The sequence below is a fragment of a genome, unplaced genomic scaffold (assembly GCF_019419815.1).
Source record: "Pyrus x bretschneideri cultivar Hongxiangsu unplaced genomic scaffold, Pyrus_bretschneideri_v1 Contig20, whole genome shotgun sequence".
In the NCBI taxonomy this organism is placed as follows: Eukaryota; Viridiplantae; Streptophyta; class Magnoliopsida; order Rosales; family Rosaceae; genus Pyrus; species Pyrus x bretschneideri.
The window spans coordinates 5,390,861-5,418,233 of record NW_025999502.1 but is presented as its reverse complement, the minus strand read 5'-3'; the positions used below and the strand labels follow the sequence as shown (position 1 = coordinate 5,418,233).

The window sequence follows — 27,373 nt, the reverse complement described above, 5'->3', positions numbered from 1 at the left end:
ACCCCTAACTTTGTTCCTTCCTTGCAAGGAATTTGCAACTCAATTGGTTAAGAGCATATATCCTGCATCCGAAAACCTTTCTTATCGTGACCGTCCACTTTACTAGAAACATTGTGTTATTCGTCTATTCTGTATGTTATTGTTCGATGACTAAGTGGTTTTGTAAAGATGATCCCTTCAAATAACTTGATGAGTCGACGCAATATTCGTGACACCGCATTTTGCAACTCTAGCAATCAAATTTTGCACTTTCAAAACATCCCGCCAAACGAAAGGCATTCGGGTTGTGTACAAACCATATGCATACAACAATAACAAAGTCTTTTCCCACTAAGTAAGGTCGAACCATATGCACAGATAAAAATAAACAGAAATTTTCTGGGACATCAAAAGATAATATTGTCAAGCTCAATACCATGTAGTTTTTCCAACAAGATTTGGTTATTCTAAAAGTCAAGCACAAGCCATTCTATTTACATAGTTGATAGTACTTTTTAAGTACACAATAGAAGAAGCGTACACACAATACATATACTTAATGACGTCAATGAGCAAACCTTTTTCTCTCGTTTGGTGGTGTCGGGCTTCAGAATTCCCTCTCGGGGAACAGAATAGGAGCCAAAAGAGACCAGATGTACAGACCTGCAGTTGCCCAACCAGTCACCATCCTCACCCACACAGATGGCCACCCAACGTCCACCAACTTCCCACTCTCCCCAACAGAGGTTGACCACCCCGTCAGAAGCATGGCCGAGTACATGCTAGCAAGAGAGAAGATTATGTGGAAAAATGAATACGAATATGACACTGGCTTGGACTTCTCTTTTTCTTCGTGTTCATCAACCTTGTCTAATGGAAGCAGAGGCTTTCCAGCGCCTTTGCCAGAAAAGAAAAAAAATAACAAAAAGGTGTATCAGTTTTTTGCATGGCAAAACTGCATAGCCTTTCAATGCAACCAAACATCAAATAAAATTGTTCAAGAAACAAAATCAACATAACCAACCCTTGGAAAGGACAGTTTAAACACATTTTTCTCATATAGTATAGAAAAGTTTCACATCTCGAAAAAAACCAAGAGTTCTAATGGTTCCATAGATAATTACCTGCGCGGGGAGAACCTGGTGGGGAGAGAAGTGTTGTGGAGGATCCAGCACGAACAGCAGAATACACCACAGAAAGAACAGTGGTTAGCAAACCGAAGGTAAGTGTCCCAGTGGAAACAGCTTTGGAGTGCTTGTGAAGACCATTGCACTCATAGTCCCTAGGTTCACTGGCAAGTGCACTGTAGCAGAGGTATGTGCAGTACATAGATATAACTGATGCTGGCAAAATGCTGCCATTTACCTGTATAGCATTAAAATTATAATTCAGAAACCATAAAGGTCCCCCTAACAAGCATGAACTTCCATACATCTATATACCACGGCTACGCGTGTAAAATATAAGAGTTAATTCATAACCAAAGTTACTACAGTACAAAGAAGCCAAGCTACATGTAGACTCTTTATGTTAACTGGATTTAAAATGGAGACGTGCTGCTATCATCAGAATGCAGAGAGAGTAATAAATTGAATCAAGTTAAAGAAAACCTCGCTCATCACCAAGTCTGCCATATCTATAATTGGAAAGTGAAATTTCTTGTGGTTTTAACCCAAGAAGACAGTTAATCATGTTATCTACAAAACAGTCTTAAATAAGGGTCAATTTATCATATTTCCTCCTGAAACAAATAAAATAAAATAAAATAAGGGCTGGATTTTATTGCCTATGTGTGCTCTGTAATTTTGGTATATCACTGAATCTATAACTAGTCTCTCTGCATTCATAAAGACAGTAACAAATAATGCAACAATCCCACAACCTTATACAAGTTTTATTATATCATTTTTAATTTGTTTTTCAATTGCATCTATGTATGCAAGTATCATACCATTATGGTAGCTGTTTTCTTCTTTTCCTGTTACTTTATTGATAAACAATTATCATTGGCTACAAGAGTAATTGAAACCATAAAAAACATGCATAAATACAAACTTACAGCAGGATGCAGTGCCACTATAAGAAACACGAAGACACACATGAGAGTCATGACAATAAAGAAGGTGTTGAGCCCACAGTCTTGTCCAGATGGTGTGAACCAATGGAAAAGAAGTCCAGAGAAGACAAATGTTGCCAGATAACAAACAAGAGAAACAACAAAAAGTGCAACGTACCTATGTATAATGATGAAGATACAAGTTAAAATCAGCCAAAGAATGTAGAAATATGAATTTGAATAATAGATAATGAAGAAAATAATAAACTAACCAGAACTTCTCATCATATCCAACCCATTTGTCATTCCATCCATGAACAAAATCCAACAGAAGTACAACTTGTACAAGAAGAAAAAATCCCGAGCCAAACTTTGAAATTGTCTCTGCAAACATGATATTTCACTGTTAAAATTTCGTCAAACAATCGAAAAGATTTTCCACAGTAGAATTAACATATTAATCCAAATGCTATTAGTACTCCATAAAGATTAATAAAACCCATTGGTACTCCATAAAGATTTTCCACAGTACAATTAACAGTGGTTTTCATCCGTTTCTAGTGTTTTTATATTTACAGTGCTTGGAACTATTCATAGATGAAAAAGTGGAAATTTCATGCACTACGAAAACAAATCCCTGATAGTTAATGCTGCTTACCATAGAAGCTAACAATCTCATTTGGTACAAAAAACATGAAGATCACTAAGAGACACCAGCATATAACTTTCATCATCCATCCACCATGATGCAAACTATCACGGGGATCCTTCTGATTCTTCACACCAACCATCATAACTGATAAAATAGTGAAGAAGAGAAAATTTCCCAAGCTAACACGAAGCACTGCATCTGTTTCGAACCACTCCCTGTTATGTGTCTCGTTAAACTGATTAATCCCTGCATCAAAAACCAAGATGAGATTAGCGTCACGTCCAACCACCAAATATGATATACCAATAAAACCAAGAACCAAGTAATTTCTAATTTCCTCAAGTTTAAAGTTGACCTAAAACTGACCGATGAAATATAATCGTTCTCATCATTGGTTGTAGTCAAACTTCCATGGGAAGTTAAAATTCTTCACTCATTGGAGGACACTATATTATTATGATTTTATTATAAAGCATTACAATACATTCAAAACATTTGTACAGAATACAAGATGATAACACAACACCACAGACTAATATTGGAATGACGGAATAAGTGGCTTACAAGGAATCTTTTCGAGGAGAGGAGCCGCAACCTCACGGAGAATCCATGAAACTATCAAAGAAAGCGCAAAGAGCCCACAGTAAGCAATCCTAGCAGACCGGCGGCTAATACTTGACACCACTGTCCGGCAAGCATCACAAGCGCAAGCAGCGCAGCATGATGCCAGGCACGAAGCTGCCCACATCTTCTTCTTTCACACTTGACCGCTGATTCAACCTCAAATAAGCAAACTAATCAACAAAATCAAGACCTTGTCACATGAAGGTATAAAATTCGATAAAGAAACAACAAACCCTGATGAAATTTTGAGCTAAATTCGAAAAATTCAAATAAATATCAGGCCTCGAGCCAATCGTCACTATCATTAACTTATTAGATTGCAGCTCAATTCAAAAATTGGACAAAGAAAATGAAAGCATGTATGGTTTGAAACTGGAACTCTAATAAGAAAAGAAACAAAATTCGATCAGATTGAGAACATAAATTGATGCGAAAACCCTAACCATCAAACAAAACATATGATTTATTGATCAAAACAGATTCAAATACAGATCAGCAAAACGACGATCTAGTAGATCAGGAACCCTAATCATAAAGCTCTGGTTGTAAAGAAATGCAATCGAGGAGTGAGGGCCTACCTTTCGGAATATGGACGAGAGCAAAGGGGGAAGAAGGGGAAGAAGGGGAAGATGAATAATTCCAAGTCAGAGCCTGCTAAATAACACGGACAAAGAATAAGACTGCTTTTTGGTTTCGGGAATTATCCAAGTTTTTATTTTAGGGTACCCTTTATTTTGACCCTCTCCGCAAGTGATATAAGTCTAACGGAGACATTTATTTTTTTAGTTTTTTAACCAAACGGTATTATCTATACTAAGAGCGATGATGGTGAATTAGTAATAATATGGTTTAAATTTATCTTTGACGAGAATCGAACACCTAAGACCATCTTCAAAGGAGATGTCAAATCTTAAGTGGAATGTCATGTAATCAAATTTGAAGGTAGAAACAAGCTCCAACCGATATATCAATTCTATGTAGATTGACGTTTTCATATGTCAAATTTGACATATGAAAAAAGGTGATGTCAAATAATTTTTAATTATTTTATTATGTGGGTCTCATTAATGCAACAATTATAGATATTGAAAATTTATTTTAATTGATTTCTTTTTAAAATGAATCGTACAAATATCATTTATAATCAAAACAGTATCGGTTAGAAAAAAGAGAAAATCTGACATTACCACGTCAGTCATCAAATTAACATTTGACATTTATATTTTGACATCTCCTTTAGAGATGCTCTAAGTCTAATTGGCAGTCTAACGAAAACTATTAGTACTACAGTTTAGCGATTTTTTTTATTTTTTATTTTTTATGTATAAGTAAGAGATGTTTAAAGTTCAATATCATAAATTGCGAGTTTGCAATCAAGTTATTCTTCAACCTCTTAGCGTAAATAAATCATTGTATTTCAACAACAAAAAAGCCTAACTTAGTAATACAGTGTAGTAGCATTCATTTTCACTTGTAAATGAGAAGGCATTTGTTTGAATTTTAGAAATAGCGGGGTCTTAGTTCGAAGACCGTTGTACCAAAAGTCTGATTGAGAATGTAAATCAGCTAGACATAGTTTGAGTTTGCGGTAAATTTTGGCTCACATTTAGTTCATCAAAACTCGGCTCATATTTAGATTGGTTTTGGAGACTTATGTTTTCTGAGTTTGATTCCCATTTTCGGTTTTCTAAATTTGATTACCAATTGAACTTTCAATTTTTAACTTTTACCACCTAGATTCTCTTAACTATTAGAATCTATTCCTTACATTGCTTTCCATCTATTTTTCTGTTAAAACATGTTGCGTGCTCTTCATGTGGAGGGATATTTTTGTCAACTCACTTCCTAGGGTTTGTTGGAGTCAATTTGTAATGAAGGCAAAATGCTTTTTTTTTTTGTGTAGCGGTGTTAGAGTTAGGTCATGAAAAGAAAAGGGAGAAGTTGATTTTGAGTTTGATTTTGTCAAGAGTTGTTGAAAAATTGAAGTGAAAATTGATTGGCCCCATCTACATTGGCATTAAGTGAAGAGGGATGAAGGATATTGAGTCAGATTGGCGTAGAAATTGGTGTGTTTTATGTTGTTTTTAAGCTTTATGGAATGACTATCATGTGTAGAAATCATGCAAAATTCTAATCTTTAATTTACAGTGAGTTCAAGATTTTTTTGGTAGGTCAGCAAGTGAGTGTCTAGTTCATATTAATTTATTTAAAGTTAATTTTTCAAATATTTATGGAGGGGATTACGAACTGGGGCTATACAAACTTCCAATTTTGGCACCATATTGACTCAAGCAGTAGTCATTCTTATGAGGTGAATTGACAAAAATATCCCTACATGTGACATGTTTTAATGGCAAAATTGATGGAAAGTTATGCAGGTAGTAGATTACAACAATTAAAAGAGCCTAAGTGATAAATATAAATTGAAAGTTTAGGTGGTAATATCGACATGTTTACAAGTTCAGGTGGTACTTGCGAAAAAAAATCCCCTCATTATATATATAATTTTGGTGTCAAAAAAGCAAAATTCTTCTATTTTTAAGTATATTCAAAACTATTATATAATACGAGACTGTTAGCTCAAGTGATTTATAACATTCGTTTTTGCACGCTTGGTTTTGTGTTCAATTCTTCTCTTGGGTTTTTTCTTGTAACAAAAAATATTCATTCTTCTCATTATATTTTTCATTCATTCAAAGAAGTGACATAAAGATCTCGTAGTTAAAGTGGTTAAAAACCTTTACTTTATATCTTAACGTTAAATCTACTTATATGTTGGCCATTAATTCTAGTGGTTTTCCTAACTAGCGATGCAATCTCATTTGAAAACTTCATATTCCTCCAAAAGTTCAGAGTTTCTTATGGTTGTTGTCTCTTGATAAGCTCCTCATTAATGAACAAAGGCTGAAAAGGGGTATGACTGATAACCCTGAGTGTCAAAGGTGTAGTTGGGGCTTTGAATGCAGCTCATGTTTTTAAAGATTGCGCTAAGACAAGAGAAGTTTGGTAAAGGTTGGGAATGTTTAATCAACAGTCAGACCACAATGATTTTCATGATTGGCTTCATTTTAATCTCACTAATAAAATTGTCTTATTGGGGGGGGGGGGGTGGGGTTTAGAGTGGAGGTTAGTTTTTTCCGTTGTTTCTTGATTTATTTGGTATTAGAAAAATAAATTTATTTTTGAGCAGGATTTGCAATGACTGATGAGCCTACAATTGCTAGTTGTACTTATCTTCGTGAATGGTTGAAGGCTAATACTCACAAGATTGATAAACCACATAGGTTGAATCTTTTCTCCATTGGGGTGTTCCTCCTTCGGGTTGGTTTAAGCTTAATGTTGATGGTTGCAAGAAGGGAAATAATAATTCTATTGGAGTAGATGGTGTTTTAAGAGATTTTGATGGTAAATGGATTTCTAGGTTTTGTGCCAATTTGGGCACAGGTGAGATTCTCACTGCTGAACTATGAGGTCTTTACCTGAGCATACAATTGGCATGAAAATTACGGATTCATAAATTACTGGTTGAATCAGACTCAGTAATTACAGTTCTCTTGGTACTGCAAGCCGTTGGCAATAATCATCCTTTAGGCCCCTTTGTTTTGGGCTACCGAGAATTGCTTTCAAGATCTTGGCAATGCGAACTTCGACACGTCTACTAAAAAAAGAACTTTGTGGCAGACAGTTGAGGGACCTATAATCTTGATTTAGATTTAGGTCATTTTTATTTTGACACTCCTCATTTTTGTTCAATTAGTTCCTTAAAAATTGACTTGGGATGCCCTGGTCAAGATTTATCATTAAGTAGGTTTGTTTGGACTCGTACTTTTAGCCCCGTTTTCAACCAAAAATAAATAAAAAATCCAAAGCATCCCAAAAAATAAAAGAAAATAGTTTCTATGTGCGACGAACTTGTGAGAATTAATAAGGTGAAACGACATTGAAAAAATAAATAAATAAAAAAGGTAAAACGACAGCACCGTATCTAGTACTGACTAACGCCAAACGCCTGTCTGGGGACATTAAAACGGCCCTTGAGCGCGTACAAGGCGCAGAAAAAGGGACCTGTCATCACATCTCATCTCTCCCTTCTTCTCCCTAACCTCCACCCCGAAATACCTTCACACAATAAAAAGGGAGAAGAAGAAGAGGACGACGACGACGACGACGACTCAGGAGACCCAACAGACACGGCAACATAAATAAAAGAAAATTTGTGATCGAGTCATCTGTAAGTCTCCCTCGTCTTTTCCTTTTCATTTCCTTCAGATCTGAGCTCCTGCTTACCTGGGTTTTCTTTGTTTTGCTTTTTTCTTTTTTCTTATTTTATTTTATATTTTAATTTATGGTTGTTTTTCTTTTAATTAGAGTTTTTATGGATGTGGGTTTTGTGAGAATGACATGATTTTGGGGTTGTGGGTTTGATTTAGAGATTCTTGATTGTAAATGTCAAGTGGGTTTTTCATAGGTGTTGTTGTTATTGTACATATCAAGATCCAACCTTTATGGATATGAAAGGAGAATAGTTAATGGGGTTTGCTATTGACACATCCCCTCTCAATTTTAGGGCTCGGATCGAATGAAATAAAGAAGATCAAATGACAGTAATTAACAAAGGGTGTGTGAGAAGTAAAAATGGGTGTGTGGATAGCATCCCCTAGTTATTTGTGTACCCCTACATGGGTGCATTTATTTTCTTGTGAGGTCTGAATTTCTTTAATTGGTAGATGTTTAATGTTTTTGGTTTCATAATATACTGAGTGTACTTTTAATCCACTGTCAGCCATTTGATCTAGTATTAGTTTTAACTTTCAATGCTTCTTTTTGGAAATCTTATGTTAACCTTAGTGAACTGGTTAGGCTGCTGTAGCCCAGGAGAAGTTCATGACCCTTGACCGTTAGGGGTAGCTTTTGTAGTACGAGTAAATGGGCGGGATTCTCGACTTACTAATTTATGGAAAACGAAATTTATGGAAAACGAGGACTAACTTGAGGACAAACTTTTGATATATGAAGCGCATTCTCAACTACAAGGTGGAATCATTTGTTTTCTGTTATTAAATTAAGGTCAGCTGTTGTTAATCATGATGTATATCTGGTGAATCAAAGCACTCATTGTCTTTGTTTTGCAAGTCTATTTCAATGCTATTAGAACTGCTTGCTTCATTACGGTTGTTCTTCTGCACCTGCCTTTGGGTTGTAAAAGATGGTGTCAAGTTCTGGAATATTGGGCAGTAACACCTAGGGTAGTCTGAAATATTGTTATCATTACGTGCTCAATGAACTCTCAGTATTGTTCTGTATCATGACGTGTCAGTATCATGTACAGCATAATTCTCCCACACCCTCACTTGTTTGAGGGTGTTAATTGCGATTGTTGAAAATGCTTCTTGTTGGCATGTTTCTCATCTGAAGAATGGCTGTAGAATTTCACTCGGAAGTTATAGTGATTATCTTCTTCATATTTTTTCACTGCATCCAGTCATAATGCGACTGTTGTTGATTATAACCGAAGACAAATTTGTTAAGCTCAGTCATACTTTTAGTATTGTCATGTATCTTCAACTCTATACTCTTGATCTCATTGTTTAACCGTACCATGCCCTTCAATGCATTGTTTGCAATAGCAATTTATCTTTGAAACTTCCTCCTTAGCATGGAAACTTCACTATTTTAGCTGTCATCTTGAACACACGTTTGTGCAAATTTCAGATTGTCTGAGGAAGGTCCGTACATACTGTACAATGGTTCTTGAGAGCATTTTGTCTTCTCCTGTTCGGAAGTCAGCATCATTTAGAAAGCAATTCTCACAAAATGAGTTGGGTAGCTGGTCGACAGTCTTTCAGAGACACCGCTTCCTCTTAACAGCCCTAGCACTCCTGGCTTTCCTCTGCACCATTTATCTTTACTTTGCAGTCACATTAGGAGGCAGTCCATCATGTTCGGGTTTGAGTGGAACTCAAAAAGCGTTGTGTAGCTTGGAGCATGCAAAGACTTCAGTTGCCCATGGAAAATTGAAAATTCTTTAGGATGTAGATTGATATTGCTTTTACAATTTCATTAGAGTGTATTGAAAATTCAAATAACACTTAAATGATTGAAGTTCATCTTATTGCGTTTGTGAACTAATTGATTGGGTCATATACATAATATTTGTAGTATGGAAACACTGCGGTTTTATTGTAATAATTATTTTGATTGAAAGAGAAATTAGGCATATGGTGTTATCAGATAATGTGGTTTACTTACATGGGTTTATGGGTCTCTTTCACAATGTATTTGAAAGAGTTGTCATGATCCTCAATGTGTGCATATGTTATTAGAACCTAATCGTTTAATAACCGTTTTGTTTTTTAATTTTGCTTTGAGATAAAAGGGGAAAATATGTGAAGTGAAGAAAGGTTGAAGGAAGGAGGAGCGGAACAAGGATTGGGAGCATTGAAGGACAATGTTTGAAGCAAAAACACTTTTGTCTAGAGAGCAATGTTTTAAAAGACACATGTCTAGCAACACTCTGTTAGATTTGTGATTCTACTGTGGAGAATGTTTCGCATGTTTTCTCAAGCTGTGATGCTGCTACATGTTTTCTCAATGCTCTATGGTCGTCTTGTAGTGCAGAAGTTTGATCATGAGAATGAGAGTTGCAATTTGCAACATGTTCATAGAGAGTGTAATTTTGTAACTGACGGGTTAGCCAAGTTGAGTTTAAATAGCGAGATGGTTTTTCAAGAGCTTGTGGAGCCTCCTCCCTGTTTAGTTCAAACCCTTTTCGATAACTGCTATGGAGTTGCTAAAGTTAGACTAATTGTTCCTTAGTATTTCTTCTCTTTCTTTCTTTCATGTTACCAAAGAAAAGACACCTTTGTCAATTTGTACTTTCATGCTTGAGAAATGCTAAGGAGACTCTCCAAAGTGGGACTCTTCATGGACTATCTGTCACCTCATGTTTATGGCACAATATTTTATAATGTTAGCATGTGACTTGGCATTGAACTGTGAGGTGACAGAGTCCATAAAGAGTCCCACTTTCAGAAAGCCCTTAACATTTCCCTTCATGCCTTCGTGTCTTGCCAAAACCAAATCGTTAGGCAATTAGTTCAACATAGGAGATAGGAAAGAAGATGAATTCATTGAGAAGAGTAGTAACGAAACAAACAAGATGAGCAACGCAACGCATCGGACAAGACGAGCAAATTAGGGTAAAATAAGTAGGAAGATTCAATTATTGACAAAGAGCTCCTAAAATATACCCCAAGAAAGAAGAAATATTGAATTGATAGATAAGATGAAATTATGGCATCCTACAACCACTCCAATGCGTATTACCCAAGACACATAGTTCTATGTTACTATCATTGTCGTTTAGTTTTTTTTTTTTTAATTTGTTTAATTTTTTTTTTAAATGTTGTTCGAGGTTGTTGCTCAAAATAAAGGCAAATTCAAATTAAATACCAATTTTAATAAAATGCTTTACGAAAAAAAATGCTAATTTTAAAGAAAATTACCAATTGCTTTCAGTGGTGGAGCTACCATGGGATAATTAAAAAAAAATTACCTACACTAAGAGCAACTCCACCATGGGTGATAGCCCGTTGTACCGGCAATAATTTCATCCAATTGCCTTCCTCTCCTAGCTCCAGCCCATGCATGCGATTGGGCTGAGGGGGGCTCGAGTGAAAGGGTGGGCTTGAATCGGCGGCCCGTGAGCTTGAGGCCAAATGATGCATGGCTGATGTCAGCCACGTTATAAAAAAATTTACGTCTGGTGCGTGTCGCACACGTGCGTATAGGGGCGCATCGCCAACAACTTTTTAGTCGGTGGGGCCCGTCGTCCAAAGGTCTGAAATGTTACCGTTTATGCGGGCATGTGGCACATTCTCGTCCATTAGATTTCAACGGATAAATTTTTTGGATCGTTAGATTTCCAACGGTAAAAAAATTTCAAACTTCCCCCCCCCCCACGGTTAGATGATGTGGCACAATATCATCCGTTGGATTTCAGATCAATGGTCCACATTATTTGTCTTTAAAAATAAGAAAAAAAGGAAAAATAATTAGATATATTACCATTGTGCCACATGGCACAATTTGGAGGGTTGGATTTCAAATTTTTTTTAATCCAACAACAGAAATTAATTAAGTTAACAAAAAATTAATAAAAAGTCCAAAAAAATTTGATTTTACTTTTCTATATATACCTTCTCATTATCTTCTACCTTACACCATAATTTCATATTTTCTCAAATACTTTCAACCACATTCCAATCTTTCTCCCAAAGTTTCAATCCAATTGGTTTCCAACAAAATGACTAATGATGCAAGTACGAATTGGACGCTTATTGAAGATGTTACGTTGTGTTCTAACTAGGTTGGAGTTACTCATGATCCGATTACGGGTAATGAGATGTAGTTACGAGAAATGTGAAGTCTTATTCATACCTTTTTTCTTGAGAAAATTGGTAGGAAAAGAACAAAAGAATCGATGTTCAGTCGTTGGAGAATACTTAGTCAATCGTTTAGTTATTGGAGAGACACCTTGGCACAAGCTAGTAGTAATATTCGAAGTGGGGAAAATTTCGTAGATTAGGTAACAATATATTATTTATTTGCTTGTACTATACCCAAATTTATATTAGCTACTTTGATTATAATTATTTCTTCTCTTGCATTGTGTAGACACTTCAAGCACAAGCTTGGTATAATGCCAAAACCAAAAAAAAAAAAAAAAAAAAAAAAAAAAAAAAATCATTCAACTGGTGTGAATGTTGGAATATTGTCAAAGATTGTCCTAAATTTAGAGTTGTGCCTGTCGGTCCAAAAGTTGTCATGAACAATATCCCTCTATACTCTACGCCCGATCATCACTTGCATGTTCATGAAAGCGACACAGAACAAGTGCTGGAAGTAACCCCTGAACAAGGGTCAAGGTTGACCCGTTATCCAATTAGGCCTCAAGGTAAGAAGGCTTCAAAGAGAAAATGGAGTGCTTCCTAGAATGATTATGCAAAATATATGGAAGAACTTGCTCGCCAAGATGAATTGACTTTGGCGCGGGAAATGGCTAAATTTGAGCCTGATAAGGCTAGAGAGGAGGCAAAAGCTACAACTGCTGAGAGATTATTTCAAGCTAACGAGAGAGAAAGAGAGCTACTTAGGCAAGAAAGGGAAGAGCTTAAAGAAGAAAGAAGGGCTCAACAAGATCGTGACATTATGAAGGAGCCTGTAAAGGTGATATCTCCAAATTCTAAATATTTTTGGAATTCGGAGAAAGCGGACATTGTGCAAAGGAGGAGTGCAAGAGAAGCGAGAGCAAGAGGAGATGGTCCTAGCACCACAAATTGGTTAGGTGATGATTTTCCATTCACGAGGGACTAGGGAATTTGTTTTTAATTGGAGCCCATAATTTACCAATCACTTTGGGTTGTAAGTTCTTATTTATTGAATAGAGTACTTTATGTTGTTTCCAATTTATTGAATTTAGTACTTTATTTAAACTAAGAGTATATTTATTTAATTTGGTAATTTATTTAAACTAAGAGAATCTTTATTCAAAGGATATAAACACACCAAATAAAATTACATAAACATACCAAATAAAATTACAAACACACCAAATAAAAGAAAACTCACAAAATGAACTTAAAAAACACACCAAATAAAATTAAATAAACACACCAAATAAAAACAAAGACACTAAATTAACTTAAGTTTCTTGAGCTTGTTTCAATTACCACTGTGCTCTATCAAGTCAATTTGCCGGGCACTGTGAATATATGCGTCATGAAGTGAAGTATATTGTTGAATGAGCCTTTCATTGTAACGTCCATCCCTTCGTAATGGTTCGTGTTGCATGGGTTCTTCGGTGGCCTCATGAGCACAATATATTTGTGTTCTGGAATTGTTCATTGTGTCTGGCTCATATTCATCAACAGCATTATAATCATACTCATCTTCCACAATCATGTTGTGAAGAATGATGCACATCATCATGATGGATCGAAGCGAATCTAAATCAAACATTCTGGCAGCACCATTGACAATCGTCCAACGAGCTTGGAGGATACCAAAACAAGCTCCAAATCCTTCCTACACCCTCTTGACAGCTTGCAAAGTGTTTTTCCTTTGCACTTTGGGGACGTGGCACTGTTTTGACAAATGATGACCACCTTGGGTACTAGGTAATATGGCCCGTGGTACTTATGTTCGTTGACCTAGTACGTGAGACTTGGTACTTTTCCTTGCAGGATATCGTTGAACACTAGGGATTGGGCAAGACATTGAGGTCATTTTGAGCTCTCAGAATATAAAAAAAAGCATGCCAAATCCATGTATCAAATGATGCCACCGCCTCCAAAATGATACTTTTTGCTCATTTTCTGTCCCCATAAGCTCCTTGCCATGCACTTGGACAGTTTTTTCAGGTCCAGTGCATACAGTAGATGACACACTCCGATTCAAAAATTGGAGCGTATTGGCCGTCACGTGAGGGTGACGTAGCCAAGTGCGCAATACGGAAGTAAAAGAGTGAAAATACGAGAAAAATAAAATCAACAAAATAATTTACAATAAAAGATTAGTGAGTGCTAGTGACAAACATAGAAGGAGAAATGAAAAGTAAAGGTTCGAGTATCCTAGGTGCAGTCCAAAAAACAAACACTACACAAGTGATAACTAGAAAATCCTACATGGAGGGTGCTCTGTTAGAAATGCATCAATGCCTCTTTCGTCACCCACATCCTCGCTACCTAAAACCTGGAAGGGCGCAAAACAAAAAACGTGAGTGGGCAAAAACAAAGTTTGTTTTTCAAACCATTTCAATATCAAGTAATAACCCCTATCTGTAAAACCCGTATACTTTCCAGAAAATATTATACGTACTAGTATATCAAATCATGCTAAAAACGATAAAGCTCAAATATGTCATGCCAGAATATGCTGCGTCAGAATATCCAAACAAATAGTACAAGCATCAAGTAGGTCAGATAAAACAATCAAAATATGCCGATAATATCAGTACGTCAGCCGGAGTCACCTAAAGTGACCTATACGGTTGAATCTATAGCACCTCAACCACTATCCTGCACACGAGTCGGAACCACCTATTGTGGTCTGTACGACAGGCTGGTGTATCTAATTACGCTCAGTGCTACGATCACATGAAGGCTGTGCGATGTATCACGAGTCACCTACGAGTTGGAACCACCTATAGTGGTCTGTAAGAAAGGCTGGCACCTGCCTTGGATCCAAGGTGAGCGTACAGTGCGGGAGGTGAACGATCACGTGAAGGCTAGGCCCTACTCTAGTGGAGCATAATCACCGAGGTGCAGAAATATAAGCTATAACTCAATCTCATCAACACCACATTTATCACTAACACCATACTCACCTAACTTACCTGAGCGTTCGCGGCACCAAAGCATAACCAACACAATCACAATAATAATAACGATGATATTCGACATGACATTTCAATTATAAAACCAATAAAACGTAATTTCTAGAAAGATACCAATCATAATATATATATATATATATATATATATATATATATTGAAAACAAAAGCCCACTCACTGATACGTAGAAGGGTTGTAAGCCCTGAGCCTCGCATGACTACGCTCATCCTTCAGATAGTCCTTACCTATATGTGATACAACTATAAAACCGTCAATCTAACGCACATAACCAACCTTGGGTAATAACTTCTCATACATTGCTCAATTAGAGTGTTTGAATATACCAACGTGCTCTACTCAACTTCACAAACATCCCCATATTTTTAAAATAATTTTCTGAGGTTTCACGCGCCCCCACGCTCCAGCCAAGGCATTGTCAGACGCGCCGGCCACGCGCAGGCATGCATGTGGAACCCTGACGCCATTAGGGAATATTTCGTTAAAACCCTAACAGAAGTGAACGACCATTACCTGATGCCGTTAGAATATTCCGTTAACTCTGACGGAATATTCGCCTCCTTCGCCGGTTGCTCTCGTCTGCAACTTGAATTTCGCCGGAAACTGGGAAAAATTTCAAACTTTAATATCTTCTTCATTTCTCAACCAAATTCCATGAAATTGGTACCAAAACACTTCAAAATTACTTTCCAAGCTTCGTGAAGACGTCCTAAAGCTTTTAGAACCTCAAAACTCGATGAAACCTCTGCGATCATGACTGCATAAACAGTGCACGAAAACTCGGTTCACAGGTTCTAGGGTTTTTGAGGGTTTCAAGTCCAACCAACACCACCAATCGACTCCTGAGCTCGAAAGGAGTCCAAAAACACCAACAATAAACACAATCCGTGCCAGAAATGGTTGGATGGAAGTTGTCCGTACGATGAGGAAGAAAATGGAAGAAAGTCTGAGAGAGAAGGGAGAGAGAAAAGTCCACGGATGTGTGTGTGTGGGTGTGTGGTCCTAGGTGAGTTCACAACGAAAAAGAACAACTAAACAACACCCCAAAATGGCAATTAACCACCAAAGGCAAAATCGTCATTTCACGCCTATGGTACAAATAATTCGGGATGGGTTGTCACAGTTGATGCTTCCAATCATCCCAAGAAAACCTTGCATCTTGCCTTTCTTCAGAAGCCTTTGTAAGTCCATCTCAGTAGGTCTCTGGAGATACTCTGTGGTGTAGATAGATTCGATTGTGGAGCAAAACCTCATCAGGGACTCAAGAATGGTTGATTTCTCTATCCTCGTTATCTCATCCACTTGGTTTGCAGATGCTTCATATGCAAACATCCGCAAGGCAGCAGTAATTTTTTGTTCAGGAAGAGACCCATAACACCAAAAGCATCATTCTTTTGCACAAGGTAAGAATCATGGTTGCAAACAGCAATCATGATGTTGTTGAACAAATGTTGTTCCATTCTAAAATGACGTCTAAAGTACGTATTAAGGAATGCATTGTTACAGACAAAATAATCATCCAAGAGATATGTACCTCGTCGTTGCCTTGTTTCTATCAATGTTTACGGAATGGCTGGGCCTGGAGATCTGAGCCACAGCTTGGATGACTTGCTGGGAATGTGAGACTCTTTGGCTTATTGATTCGTCATCTCTCCTTCTACGCTCCTCATCTTCATCCTCTTCCATCTCATTTTCACCCACCTGGAGATTGAACATTTCTTTCCCTTGCTTAAACAATTCTTTCTCTTGCTCATTGATTTCCCACAACATCCTTGAAGAAGACATTGTAAGAATGAGGCAGAAACTATGAATAATAATAGAGATTTTGATTTTGGTGTGTGATTTCTTGAGATTGATGATGGGTTATAAGGAGGAAAAAGAAAGGATTAGGTTGTAATGTCACGTGGCATGCCGTCATTCATTAAAAATCTAATCGAAATCTACCCTCAAAGATTGTAAACAGATTGTGACACGTGGCGCGACGTAATTGGTTAAAAATCTTATCAGAAATCTATTCTCAACGATTCTGAAAAGGTAACGACACGTGGCACAACGACATTGGATAAAAATCTTATCGAAATCTATCACCAAAGTTTGTCTTTTCAAATAATAACATGTGTCACAACGAGAACGATTGAAAATCTTATCCGAAATTACAAATAAAATTATTTTGTATTATTTTATAAAATAAAAAATACTAATATTTTATTGCCTATTGCCATGGCTATTTAGTTAGGGGTGGAAATGCAAAAGGTAATTACTGTTCATTAAAGGCAGTTACTGTTCACTAGAGGGGATTGAGTAGGAAGTTGCCCTATGGGGCATTTGATACGCAGGAGTTGCTCTAAGGGAAAATGGGTGGGCTTAGCTACACAATGAGCTAGCAATAATGTGGTTCAAATTCTCATTCGGCGAGAATCGAATTTAAGACTTCTCACTTACAAGTGAAGCGGAACCACTGAACTGTATTATTAAGTGGCGTTAGTGTATTGCTTTGACCTCAATAAACAGCTAAGGCAAACTAAGTTACAATCTCATTCCCCTACTTGGTATATCTCCTATCATATTTGTCTTCCTTTTCTCTCTTCTTGTGTGCAATTTTATTGTGCGTACAATATACTCGATGAAATACATTAGTTGACAAGAGTTGACAATTTTCAATATTACTCCATAGTATCTTGTATCCACCCTCGACAAGCCTATACAAATAATAATTATTATTAGTATATATTGGCAGGAACTAGCTGGTGCCTACCAAGTAATGGCCAAGTAAATCTTTTTTGATTTATATTGTGATCCCATTATTTGAAACTCCTGACTACGCTACTGATCAATTACCATTCTATTAGGATAACAAACAAATTGTGGGCAAATACACTTATAAGCATATGAAGATTTATATTTTGTCCCCATTGCACATGACCTACATGCCATCGTTGCTAATGCCAAAATTTATCACTAGCCACCATCGTTCTGGCTGAAATTTTTTTTTTTAATTTTTTTTATTTGCCAGAAAATTTAAAGTCATTGTTTAATAGTGACTTTAAAAATACAAATTTTGCATTTTTTTTTCATCTTCAACTATGTTTTTCTATGTGAGTTTCAACTCAAAGATTCTAATTAACAAGTCGGATTCTTGTCGCCTATCTGAGTTTCATGCCTTATTCTATCCAAATTGTTGTTCCTAGCAGTGAGCTTATGCCTGCCGGATTTCGCTATTTGGCTCCTCGAGTTCTTCCTCCATAGACTTGGTTGGAGGCGTGCTTTGGGTTTCGATGGCTACTAACGTGCAATTCACAATATTTGGTAGGATTATGGGAACGCTTTTAGCGCGGGTTGGTTGCCCACCCCTTTTCCATTGTTCGATTCTTTGGTTCTTCTTTTTGGTGGCGGCGGCTCGGGGATGGTAATGCGGCTATTTTGGTGGAGGAGGCTAGTTCTCATTTCCATTTTAGGGTTTTCGATTTAGACTTTGTTATGGGCTCATTTCTGGGGCTTGTTTCCTTTATTAATGTTATGGATTGTCTTTGGATTATTTTTTTTTTTTTTGGTAAAATGATATTTTATTAAACACCACAAACAAACATACAAGCAAACCAAGGCCCAAAGACTACATAACAAACAAAAATAGGCCTAAAACACTAGAAAACACAAAATTAGCCCAAAAACAGTTAGGCCCAAGCTTAACACCAATCTTCCGAAACGAGAAGCATCCACAACTTTCCACAATTTTCTCCACTAGTCCAGTTCCAATCTATCCGCAGATTCCTTGTCCACCGCCTCGCACCGCCTCAACAGATGCCACATCTAACTCCAATTTGCTACCTGAGCATATCTATAAGCTAGGGATAGCCGACAACTAAACGTGAGAAGCCAACTGATCAAAAAACCCACGAACGACACTGTCGGATTCGACAGACAATAAGAAGAAAGTGGTGGTGTTGGAAACACCCGAGCCTATGGATACACTGGAACTCTACACACAATCTCAATAGGATTCATGGCTGAAGATCGGAGTAAGGAAGAGCCAGGAAGAGTAATACCCTCGAAGATAAAGGAATAACAGATCAGAGTAGAAATTTGAGAGAAAAAACAGTAGAAACAAGGAAAATAAAAGAGAAAGAAAGTAAGAACACAACGACAATTGATCCGAGCTGAAGCTAGGACTGACACCACCAGATTTTCTTGGGTTTGTAACCCTCGAAGTGAAAATAACCCTACGAGAGAAAAGCTCTCACACGGAGAGAGAAGTTTTTTTTAACTTTGGGCAACGTTTAATTGTCCTTGGACTTTGGACTTGCCTATTTGTGTGTGTGCGTGTGTTTTTTATTATTTATTTATTGAAATTGGCTGCTTGAACCAAAAACAAAAAAAGTCGGAGGAGAAGATGAATCATCAAACTCGGTGCAAGAGAGGAGGAGAAAGGAGGAGACTACCACTGAACTGAACCAGAATTCCCGCTCTCATTCAATTTCCAGCCCGCCAATATCAGAGGATGCAGAAGAAACTTTCAAGGCGGCGAAGAGGCACTCGTCGTCCTAAGAAATGCAACAAGCTCTTACACCTCCCACGTAATCAGTCATTTTTCTGTATTCTAATTCTGTTGGGTTTCCCAGAAAATGAAGGAAACATTAATTTTTCAAATCTTCCTGCTGAAAACTGCAATGCTAGAGAAATTAGTTCATAAAAATCCCTAAGAAAATTTAATCTGGGGTTCTTTTCTTTTGAATTTTTAATAGTCCATTTATTTGTTTGCTAGTTTTCTCAGGTCAGATTTATAGGAGAAGGAAGTTACTTGAACAAGGGTTGAGTCCCCTTGTTGAGAAGTATTGGTTTCAGAGATATGATCTCTTCTCGAGATACGACGAGGGGATCAGAATGGATGAACAGGGCTGGTACTCTGTCACGCCTGAACAGATTGCAATCGGGCACGCCAAGAGATGCCAAAGAACAACTGTTATCGATTGCTTCGCGGGCGTTGGCGGCAATGCCATTCAGTTTGCTTCATTGTAAGTTCCCAAACTTCGTTCATATGAGGTGGTAATTTTATGCAAATTATTAGTTACTTGGCAATCAGTTGTATCAATCTCTAAGCTTTATGGCCTTGATATTTGAAGATATGTTTATCAGGAAATGTAGTGCCTACTTTCAACTTTGGTTAAATCCTGAGAAAGTATGCATTCAAGCTGAGAGCTTTTTTATGTTTGAGTACTTTATCGAAACCCGAGGGTTGAATTTTACTGCTAGACCAGATAAATTGCAGTAAATTGTGGATATCGTTTGATTGAAAAATACGATAGAGTACTGGAGCGACGGAGGTATTAAAGGGGGACCTAATGTCTTGTATTCTTGACAGTTTGTACTTTGTAGGCTATTTGCTTCAGTTTATACGAGATTTTATATGATAGATCAATATTCAATTTAGTGTCTGGTTTTGGATGTTGAATTCTGTCGGGGTTTCATCTTTGATGGACAAGAGTAGGTGGACGTTACGTATCGAACGACCATTTTCATGCATGTTGGATAAGCTTTTACATTCTCATTATGTATGTGTTTTACAAGAGCTTAATAACTTTGATCTTTGGTCTGTGGTCTCTTAGGCGTTGTCACGTTGTTGCCATTGAAATTGATCCCCTAAAGGTGGATATGGCCATTAACAATGCAAAAATATATGGAGTGGAAGATTACATTGATTTTATTGTTGGAGACTTTTTTGAACTTGCACCATCGTTGAAGGTACTGCTTTCCTCTCAGTATTAATTTCTGAGAATCTATGAAATCATTCTGTATGTAAGCAACCCCACGATGAGGAGGTATGTAACTTTTGATGACATTTGTAGATTTTTTCGTATCTTTGTATAATGATTCATAATTTTGTTGTGTGACCTCATACGATTTGATATTTGATTCAATATTATCTGGAGATTAAAATGAATGAATAACTAAACAGATAAAACCTTGCGTAGTTGCATCTGCTTTATTAGTATAAAACTTTAGAACTATTTTTCTGTAATAGTTTGAGCTGCGTTTACTAATGTAAATTTTGTATCTTTATTTCGTAGGGGGATGTAGTGTTCCTTTCACCACCTTGGGGAGGCCCATCGTACACAAGGGTAAAGAAATTTACACTTGACCTACTCAAGCCAAAAGATGGGTATGTAAAGATGTCTTCATTTTACATTGCATGATGGGAATTAAGGAGAACGTTAACTGGTGTGGTGTAGTTTACTGAATATATGAACTACAACAACAACAACAACAAAGCCTTATCCTCTAAGTGGGGTCGGCTCTATGAACTAAAATAACGATGATGATAAATTTGTCGATGCATTAATCTAAATCACAGATGTGAGGCAAGTTATAAGAAGATTTGACCAAAAATTAATTGAAAGTATATCTAAGTTTCGCTTGGAACAGATTGAAATCCTTTGTATTTGTAGTTTATATAATATAAATAGCTACTTTGATGGCATATCTTGGAATTTCTACTTTTCTGGATATGGGATGTAGTTCTGAGTTTTGACTCAGTCCCTCACCATTAGTCCCGGGAAGTGATTCCACACATCCCTTTTCTTGTGTCCTTTGGACTGAATAAATCAAAGGAGAATCAAGGGAAAGAAATAGACCGGTGCGCAGGAGTGTGTTTCATATCTGGTCTTTTACTTCTTTCCAATTTGAGGTCCATCTCCTTGTTGATCAGGTGTGGTAGAAGCCTTTGTATCATAGTTCTTTTTATCAAATAAAAATAAGTTTGGGCGGCTACTTGCAGATGTATGCTGCTCTTTCCGATACGTCATAAAATTTTTACAGATACCACGATGTTTATAAAACCTACGATCATCCCCAACTTGTTCCTTGCCATCAATTCCTAACCTTTCACATCTGAGTCCCTAGAATAGTTTTTCCTAGAATATTAATGTTCTCTCTAGTTTTAACCTTGTTTGGTAAATTTTGTCCTCGGGAAGTGTTCGAACAAAACCAAGTGAAGTGATTATTGTTGTAGTCGTATGTAGACAGTTGTAGTTTGATGTTCTACGTTATCTATTTTCTTTTCGTATGTTTATTTTTCTATTAATGCATTAAGCACAGGTACGCAATATTTCAAGCTGCTCAAGCGATAACGCCCAACATCATTATGTACTTACCGCGGAATGTGGACTTACACCAAGTGGAAGAACTCTGCTGGTTGTCTGCTCCTCCTCTAGACGTTGAGGTATGGTCCGATGCATACAAAGTAATGTGTTATGCACGGAAAATATCAATAGTATCATGTTTTTTAGTTTTGTTTTGTGATAGTTATCTGAATTTTGAACACTGTGCGTACGCCCGTGATTGATATTGAATATGCAGATTGAAGAAAATTATGTGCAGAGCTCTCTAAAGGCTATAACAGCCTACTTCAGTGGTGCATCATCCACTCAATGTATATGAAGATGTTAATCGCTTGCTGAATTTGCTGTTTTTCCAGTTTGTCGCTCCCCGATTATAAGTTTTCGTTGACCACAGCCTACAGGAACCAATTTGTAATACAAGTGAGTTTAGGGTTGTTTTGTTAGACACAAACATACATACGGAGAAGGTTCAGTTAACTTCCTCAAAATGCTCGAGTGTTGGTTTTCATGTACCAATTTCCTTGCAAGATTACATGGCATGGTCCGTTGATGTAGACCAATCCTTTTTAAGAAATGCCAGTTGCCGTAAACCGGCATCTCTTCAGAACGAAAAAACAAAAAAAACCCGAAGGTTTCCAACGATGTCGATGAAGACAACCAAAAATATGTACTCTACTTTCGTTTTATCCGAGGAAGGCAACCAAAAACTTCAAAAAAGGCCATCTCCATTCTCCATGGAGCTCAAGTTCTCTTTGAGGTATCCACATCAACCTGGAACGGCCAAACATATGATCAAAAGAGTGACAGATTTCGGGTAACATTGCACAGATTATTCGTTAGGTGATTAAGTACTGGTTTGGTACTGAGATGCTTTTACAAAAAGTGGGTATAAAAATAAGCTGACCTCAAAAAGGTGTTTGGTAAATATTTAAAAACAGCTTACTTTCACAGTTTGGGGTGAAAAAGAGATGAAAATGTGAAGCAGCAAAGATGAGCTTATTCTCACAGCACATCAGAAGTAGTTTGCACAACAACACCAAACCAGCCCTAAATCCGGTAATTTTTCTACGATGCAACGGAACACACCGGAAAATGAATCAGATTTGGACATAGATAATAACTACTACAAAAAATGATTTCCGCACACCTACACGCTCGTGTCATGTTTAATTTTGGCATTTGGATTGAACAAATAAACGGAGAATCGTTTGATAAAAATGAACAAGGACATGCAATGTACCAAAAATAATGTGAGATAGTCTTTCGGAACAGCGCCAGGATCGTCTCGTTAATTTCCTTCTGCTCAGGAGTGGTGGGAGGTGGAACCTTTAATCTGATTAAAACAAGTTCTGGACAACACTTTCAGAAGTATGATCTTTCCTCCCCATCCAGTTCCTTGACCTCAATCTTTTACCTTTACGCCTCTCAGTCCCTAAAATGGTTGATGCCAGACATTCCAAACCGAAAGTGAAATCTCCAGCAGTAAACGTATCCAGTCCTAATGCGCTGCAACAGTAACTGTTCTTAGTGTCCTGACTCCTACAACTGTGCATAGCCTGAAGTATTTCTCCCCCATCTCTTCATACACAAATCCATACTTAACGCAACGACAATGAGTCAAGATGCATTTCTTCACGTGTCGGTGTCACGTCAAATGAACTACAGTACCCTGAGATGGTTCTCATGCGATTATAGTTTCTTCATGAAATCTTCAATGGTATCAGCAGCGGCAAACATATTCTTCAGTTTCACTTCGTCCCAGAGAAAACGACATGTCTTGTACCTAGGCTTTATCTCTTGACCAATCATCTCCTTGAAGAGAAGGTAAGCCCACTCGCATCTATTTGCTCTGCATAGTCCATGAATCAAAAGGGTATAGCTGGATAGGTCGAGACTGAGATGATGTCTGTTGACCATGTCATTCAATAATTGAGTCAAACAATCGTCTATTTTTCCAGTTTTGAAGCACATTTTAAGCAATGGATAGTACGTCTGAACATCAGGTTTACATAACCCTGCATTTTCCATCTGCAGGAGGACATTAAAGGCCTTTTGCTCTTCCCCGTGGTGGCAAAACATGGCAATCATTGTATTGTATGTCGATGTATTAGGAGGAACCCCCTTTTCAGGCATTTCAACGTTGAAGACCTGAACAGCCTCCCTGACTCGGCCAGCTCTTCCTAGTGTGTGGATCAGTGAATTGTAGAAAAGTGTATCAGGATCACATCCAGCAGATTTCATTCTCTCATATAACTGCAAAGCTTCCTCAAACTCCTCAGACTTTGCTAGAAAACACATGACAGAGGTATATGTGACGACATTTGGAGCGCACCCCTGAGCTTCCATTTCATCAAACAATTCATAGACCTTACTAAAATTGTATTGGTGGCAATAAAAGAGGACAATGGTCGAGTAACTGATGACACAAGGGCGATAGCCATGTCCCTTCATCTCCTGGATTGTCCAATGTGCCTCGTCAACCCGTTTGATCTTGCACCAACCGTGAATGAAAATGTTAAAGGTATTAGCATTGGGGGAGATATGTGATTTCAGCTCTAAGAAGATCTGACGGGCCTTCTCAACTTTGTTTTCCTTGCAAAGGGTGTCAAGCAATAAGTTCATAGATTCTGTGTTCTTCTCCAAACCAAAACTTCCTAAATCATCAAATATCCTCACAGAGTCCTCCCATTTCCCTGCACCGGAAAACCTTCTCATAACCTTACCTACGGTGTTAAGAGTCACCAGATGATCCTGGCGCATTTTTTCTAACAAACCCGTTATCTTATCCATTTGCTTCATTTTACCCAAAATGTCAACTATAAAATCATATGCATCTGGGGTGGGTTTATAGTCGGAGCGTAACTCTACCCATCTAAATACACCCAATGCAGACTTCCAATCATTCTTAAACCGATGAAACAGTTGATCAACAAGTTTATCCGTGAGCTGAATGCTATTACATGCTTGATCTTGTGCAAGAGACTGTAGAACTTCATCATCACTGCTTCCAACAGATACTTTAGATATGATGATGTCAAGGTCAGATAGTCTTGTAGAGTCTTCAAACTGTGACGATCCCAGCGGAGCAGACAAAATTGAAGAAAGAGCAGATGAGCAATTTTCAGGAGAGGTATGGAAAAAGGAGCAAGGTTTTGAAGTACTGCGTCGGAAGCGAAGGCTTTTAAAGCATTTCTGAACATGGAAGACCATGAAGATGTCCACAGGAAATGAAAAGATTATGTCTTTTAGCTCCTGCAACAAGCTTACTTTAGTATATATTCCAATAGAAAATTGGGGAAGAAAATAGAAATGTGAACTAGCATTTTACATTGAAATGATAATTGATGACCATAGAAACTAAATTAGTATATGAATGGACGTGCCTTAACATTGTTGACAAAAACATAAATCAAAATTAACGTATTTTCTTGTGAAGTATATGAAACTAAATGAACTTCCAAGAACAGGATAAAAAAAAACTCATGATTATTCCATAACGGAACAAGGACTTAATTTTACAACTTTTAGCATGTTTATAAGGGAGGCATAATTTTTTTTTTTTTAATAAAAAAACAAATATTTAAAACAGATCAAAGAAAATACAAAACAGAATGGACAAGAAGGCCATAAAGAAGCAAATCACAGATATTGACTTTGCCATGGACAACCAGCCAAGCAACAGTACTTTAGTAGGCACGCCAACTTCCAAATAAACTTAAAAGAAGTGAAGTGAGGACGGTTCGGGTTATCTAATGAAGACATCAAAAAGCACTTACAGGAGAAGACTCCAGATCCCTGAAATTATAAACTACTCCTGTCAGCACAGGAAGGAAGCAAAGTAAAGTTCCTAATACTTATCCAACTTCCTAACACTAGATTTCTCCTAAAACTATGATTCAAATAAACCACACGGGAGGAAGAAAGATAAGCCAAGAACTCAATGGTGGAATCACAGTTCAAGTAGGATCCGCACAGGTTTGGAAACAGTGTCTGGAACGATGAGTCACCACAAGTTTAATAGAGAAGAAAATACAGGGTACCCTGAGAAATGTCTTCCAAGGACACCAAATTGAACCATTTTCCCCTACACGGAGTCCCCTCCATAGGACTGCTGACACACCGTGTCTTTCCCACCACAACCAGTCACCGACAAGGCAACATTTCTCTGCCTCAAATGACCATTAGCTAAACCACTTTTCTTTTGGTCTTCATACTAGGTCCCAACAAATTAAGGGGCCCTTGCTAATCTTACCCACCTCCCTACCTTACTGAAACAAATTTCTCATTAATTTCTCAATCATCCTAGAGACTTTGAACTGGTAATCCAAAAACCGGGACAAGTAGGGAGTCTGCACAAGACTGACTGGATCAAAGGGAGTCTCTGCTCACCGGCTCTGAAGCCGGTTCCCAGAAGCTGAGGGCACATGGATTTCCACCAAATAGTTCAATTACCCAATTCACACAAAAGGCCATGGACTGCAACAGCCCATCATCAAATATCATATTTCAGCATCAACAGTAGTTACAACACTAGCTAAAGCTAAAACATGAACCTCCAGAAATTAAAAACGAAAATAAAAAGGCATTCCTCAATTATATTGCAGTTTTATATTAAATTCGGGTAAAAAGTAGAGGCTAAAGCGTTGCTAAATTCATCCCTAATGAAAATTTATAGGCAAAGAGGATGAAAGGGAAAATATTGAGCTAAAGGCGAGAGAGAGAGAGAGAGAGAGAGAGAGAGAGAGAGAAGGGTAAGCACTGACCTTGATGGTGGTGAGCGCAGATATCAGAGGGGCGCACTGCAATACCTGCTGCAAGTGAAGTGGATGAGGCCGACACAAATGGATGGTTTTCAAGCTAAAACCCTCTTCTTCTGGCTTCTGCTTCTGGAGAGAGTGAGATGGCAAATTAGAAAAAACAGACGGGGTGAAACGGTTCTTTTCATTTTTATTTTATTTCGCATTTATTTATATATTTATTCATTTATACATTTTTAAGGAAAATACTTGCCTCCTACTATGGGACAGTGCACCATTATTCACAAATAACGTATTTTATTGTATAAATTTTATAATTCAATCGTTTAATTTCTTAATAATTTTCAATTTGAATAAATTCTTATAAATTACTCTTACTTAAATGAGGATTAAGAAAATAATCCATTCTAATTATGAAATTTACACGATAAAATATACTTTTTTTTTTGCAAGTGGAAGGATGTGTGCATTTCTTACGTAGAGGAAAGCAACGATTATCCTTTTTATAATTGCACTAATTGGCATCACGAGCATCTACAACAATACTAACTAAATTTTTGTTATTGTAGCTAGACAAATGTCTCAAATGTTAATTTGACTAGCCACTACGTGGTATCCTAATTCAATAATACATTGTCATATATATATATAATGCATATAATAATGTATTGTTAGACAATGAACGTCACATGAAAGAAGCAAGCATCAAGACGTATTAAAATGAATGCCCAAACGGTAGGATCTATTGGAGTACTATACAATCCAACATGATCATGGTGAA

General features: G+C 37.3%; 4 protein-coding genes across 9 annotated transcripts; 2 read left to right on the top strand and 2 right to left on the bottom strand.

The window, feature by feature from the left end:
• Positions 1-374: 374 nt before the first annotated feature.
• LOC103945401 (probable serine incorporator) lies at positions 375-4,043 on the bottom strand. 2 transcript variants are annotated; one of them, XM_009355963.2, is made up of 7 exons: positions 3,890-4,043; positions 3,252-3,481; positions 2,694-2,933; positions 2,308-2,419; positions 2,039-2,213; positions 1,104-1,344; positions 375-876 (listed from the first exon to the last, which is right to left on the bottom strand). In XM_009355963.2, the coding sequence occupies exons 2-7, from the start codon at positions 3,433-3,435 to the stop codon at positions 587-589; spliced, it is 1,242 nt and encodes a 413-aa protein (XP_009354238.2). In that variant the 5' UTR covers positions 3,436-3,481; positions 3,890-4,043; the 3' UTR covers positions 375-586. The 2 variants fall into 2 exon arrangements, with proteins under 2 accessions (XP_009354238.2, XP_009354239.2); XM_009355964.3 differs by having other exon boundaries at positions 3,252-3,467; positions 3,890-4,039.
• A 3,277-nt stretch (positions 4,044-7,320) lies between these two features.
• LOC103945400 lies at positions 7,321-9,536 on the top strand. 2 transcript variants are annotated; one of them, XM_048583775.1, is made up of 3 exons: positions 7,321-7,542; positions 8,328-8,378; positions 9,024-9,536. In XM_048583775.1, the coding sequence occupies exon 3, from the start codon at positions 9,056-9,058 to the stop codon at positions 9,338-9,340; it is 285 nt and encodes a 94-aa protein (XP_048439732.1). In that variant the 5' UTR covers positions 7,321-7,542; positions 8,328-8,378; positions 9,024-9,055; the 3' UTR covers positions 9,341-9,536. The 2 variants fall into 2 exon arrangements, with proteins under 2 accessions (XP_048439732.1, XP_048439731.1); XM_048583774.1 differs by lacking the exon at positions 8,328-8,378 and having other exon boundaries at positions 7,330-7,542.
• A 9,503-nt stretch (positions 9,537-19,039) lies between these two features.
• On the top strand, positions 19,040-22,316 carry LOC103960253 (trimethylguanosine synthase-like). Of its 3 annotated transcripts, none has more exons than XM_048583993.1 (6): positions 19,040-19,294; positions 19,483-19,732; positions 20,324-20,459; positions 20,786-20,877; positions 21,813-21,936; positions 22,074-22,316. In XM_048583993.1, exons 1-6 carry the CDS (start codon positions 19,219-19,221, stop codon positions 22,152-22,154), a joined length of 759 nt encoding a protein of 252 aa, XP_048439950.1. In that variant the 5' UTR covers positions 19,040-19,218; the 3' UTR covers positions 22,155-22,316. The 3 variants fall into 3 exon arrangements, with proteins under 3 accessions (XP_048439950.1, XP_048439952.1, XP_009370973.2); XM_048583995.1 differs by having other exon boundaries at positions 19,049-19,294; positions 19,497-19,732; XM_009372698.3 differs by having other exon boundaries at positions 19,049-19,294; positions 19,492-19,732.
• A 151-nt stretch (positions 22,317-22,467) lies between these two features.
• LOC103960254 (pentatricopeptide repeat-containing protein At3g04130, mitochondrial) lies at positions 22,468-26,762 on the bottom strand. Of its 2 annotated transcripts, XR_007258314.1 has the most exons (3): positions 26,599-26,762; positions 23,076-25,087; positions 22,468-22,606 (listed from the first exon to the last, which is right to left on the bottom strand). XR_007258314.1 is itself a non-coding variant. In XM_009372699.3 (2 exons), the coding sequence occupies exon 2, from the start codon at positions 25,043-25,045 to the stop codon at positions 23,525-23,527; it is 1,521 nt and encodes a 506-aa protein (XP_009370974.2). In that variant the 5' UTR covers positions 25,046-25,087; positions 26,599-26,762; the 3' UTR covers positions 22,924-23,524. The 2 variants fall into 2 exon arrangements, 1 of the variants encoding a protein (XP_009370974.2); XM_009372699.3 differs by lacking the exon at positions 22,468-22,606 and having other exon boundaries at positions 22,924-25,087.
• Positions 26,763-27,373: the final 611 nt, after the last annotated feature.

What these genes read in the sequence shown, in the direction of transcription:
- LOC103945401 (XM_009355963.2), bottom strand. Translation starts at nt 3,435, where the DNA reads ATGTGGGCAGCTTCGTGCCTGGCATCATGCTGCGCTGCTTGCGCTTGT. An exon ending in GGATATGATGAGAAGTTCTG is followed by an intron (nt 2,214 to 2,307) that starts GTTAGTTTATTA and finishes CATTATACATAG; the next exon opens with GTACGTTGCACTTTTTGTTG. An exon ending in TAGTGGCACTGCATCCTGCT is followed by an intron (nt 1,345 to 2,038) that starts GTAAGTTTGTAT and finishes AATGCTATACAG; the next exon opens with GTAAATGGCAGCATTTTGCC.
- LOC103945400 (XM_048583775.1), top strand. Translation starts at nt 9,056, where the DNA reads ATGGTTCTTGAGAGCATTTTGTCTTCTCCTGTTCGGAAGTCAGCATCA.
- LOC103960253 (XM_048583993.1), top strand. Translation starts at nt 19,219, where the DNA reads ATGCAGAAGAAACTTTCAAGGCGGCGAAGAGGCACTCGTCGTCCTAAG. An exon ending in AACTTGCACCATCGTTGAAG is followed by an intron (nt 20,460 to 20,785) that starts GTACTGCTTTCC and finishes TTTATTTCGTAG; the next exon opens with GGGGATGTAGTGTTCCTTTC. An exon ending in CTACTCAAGCCAAAAGATGG is followed by an intron (nt 20,878 to 21,812) that starts GTATGTAAAGAT and finishes CATTAAGCACAG; the next exon opens with GTACGCAATATTTCAAGCTG.
- LOC103960254 (XM_009372699.3), bottom strand. Translation starts at nt 25,045, where the DNA reads ATGGTCTTCCATGTTCAGAAATGCTTTAAAAGCCTTCGCTTCCGACGC.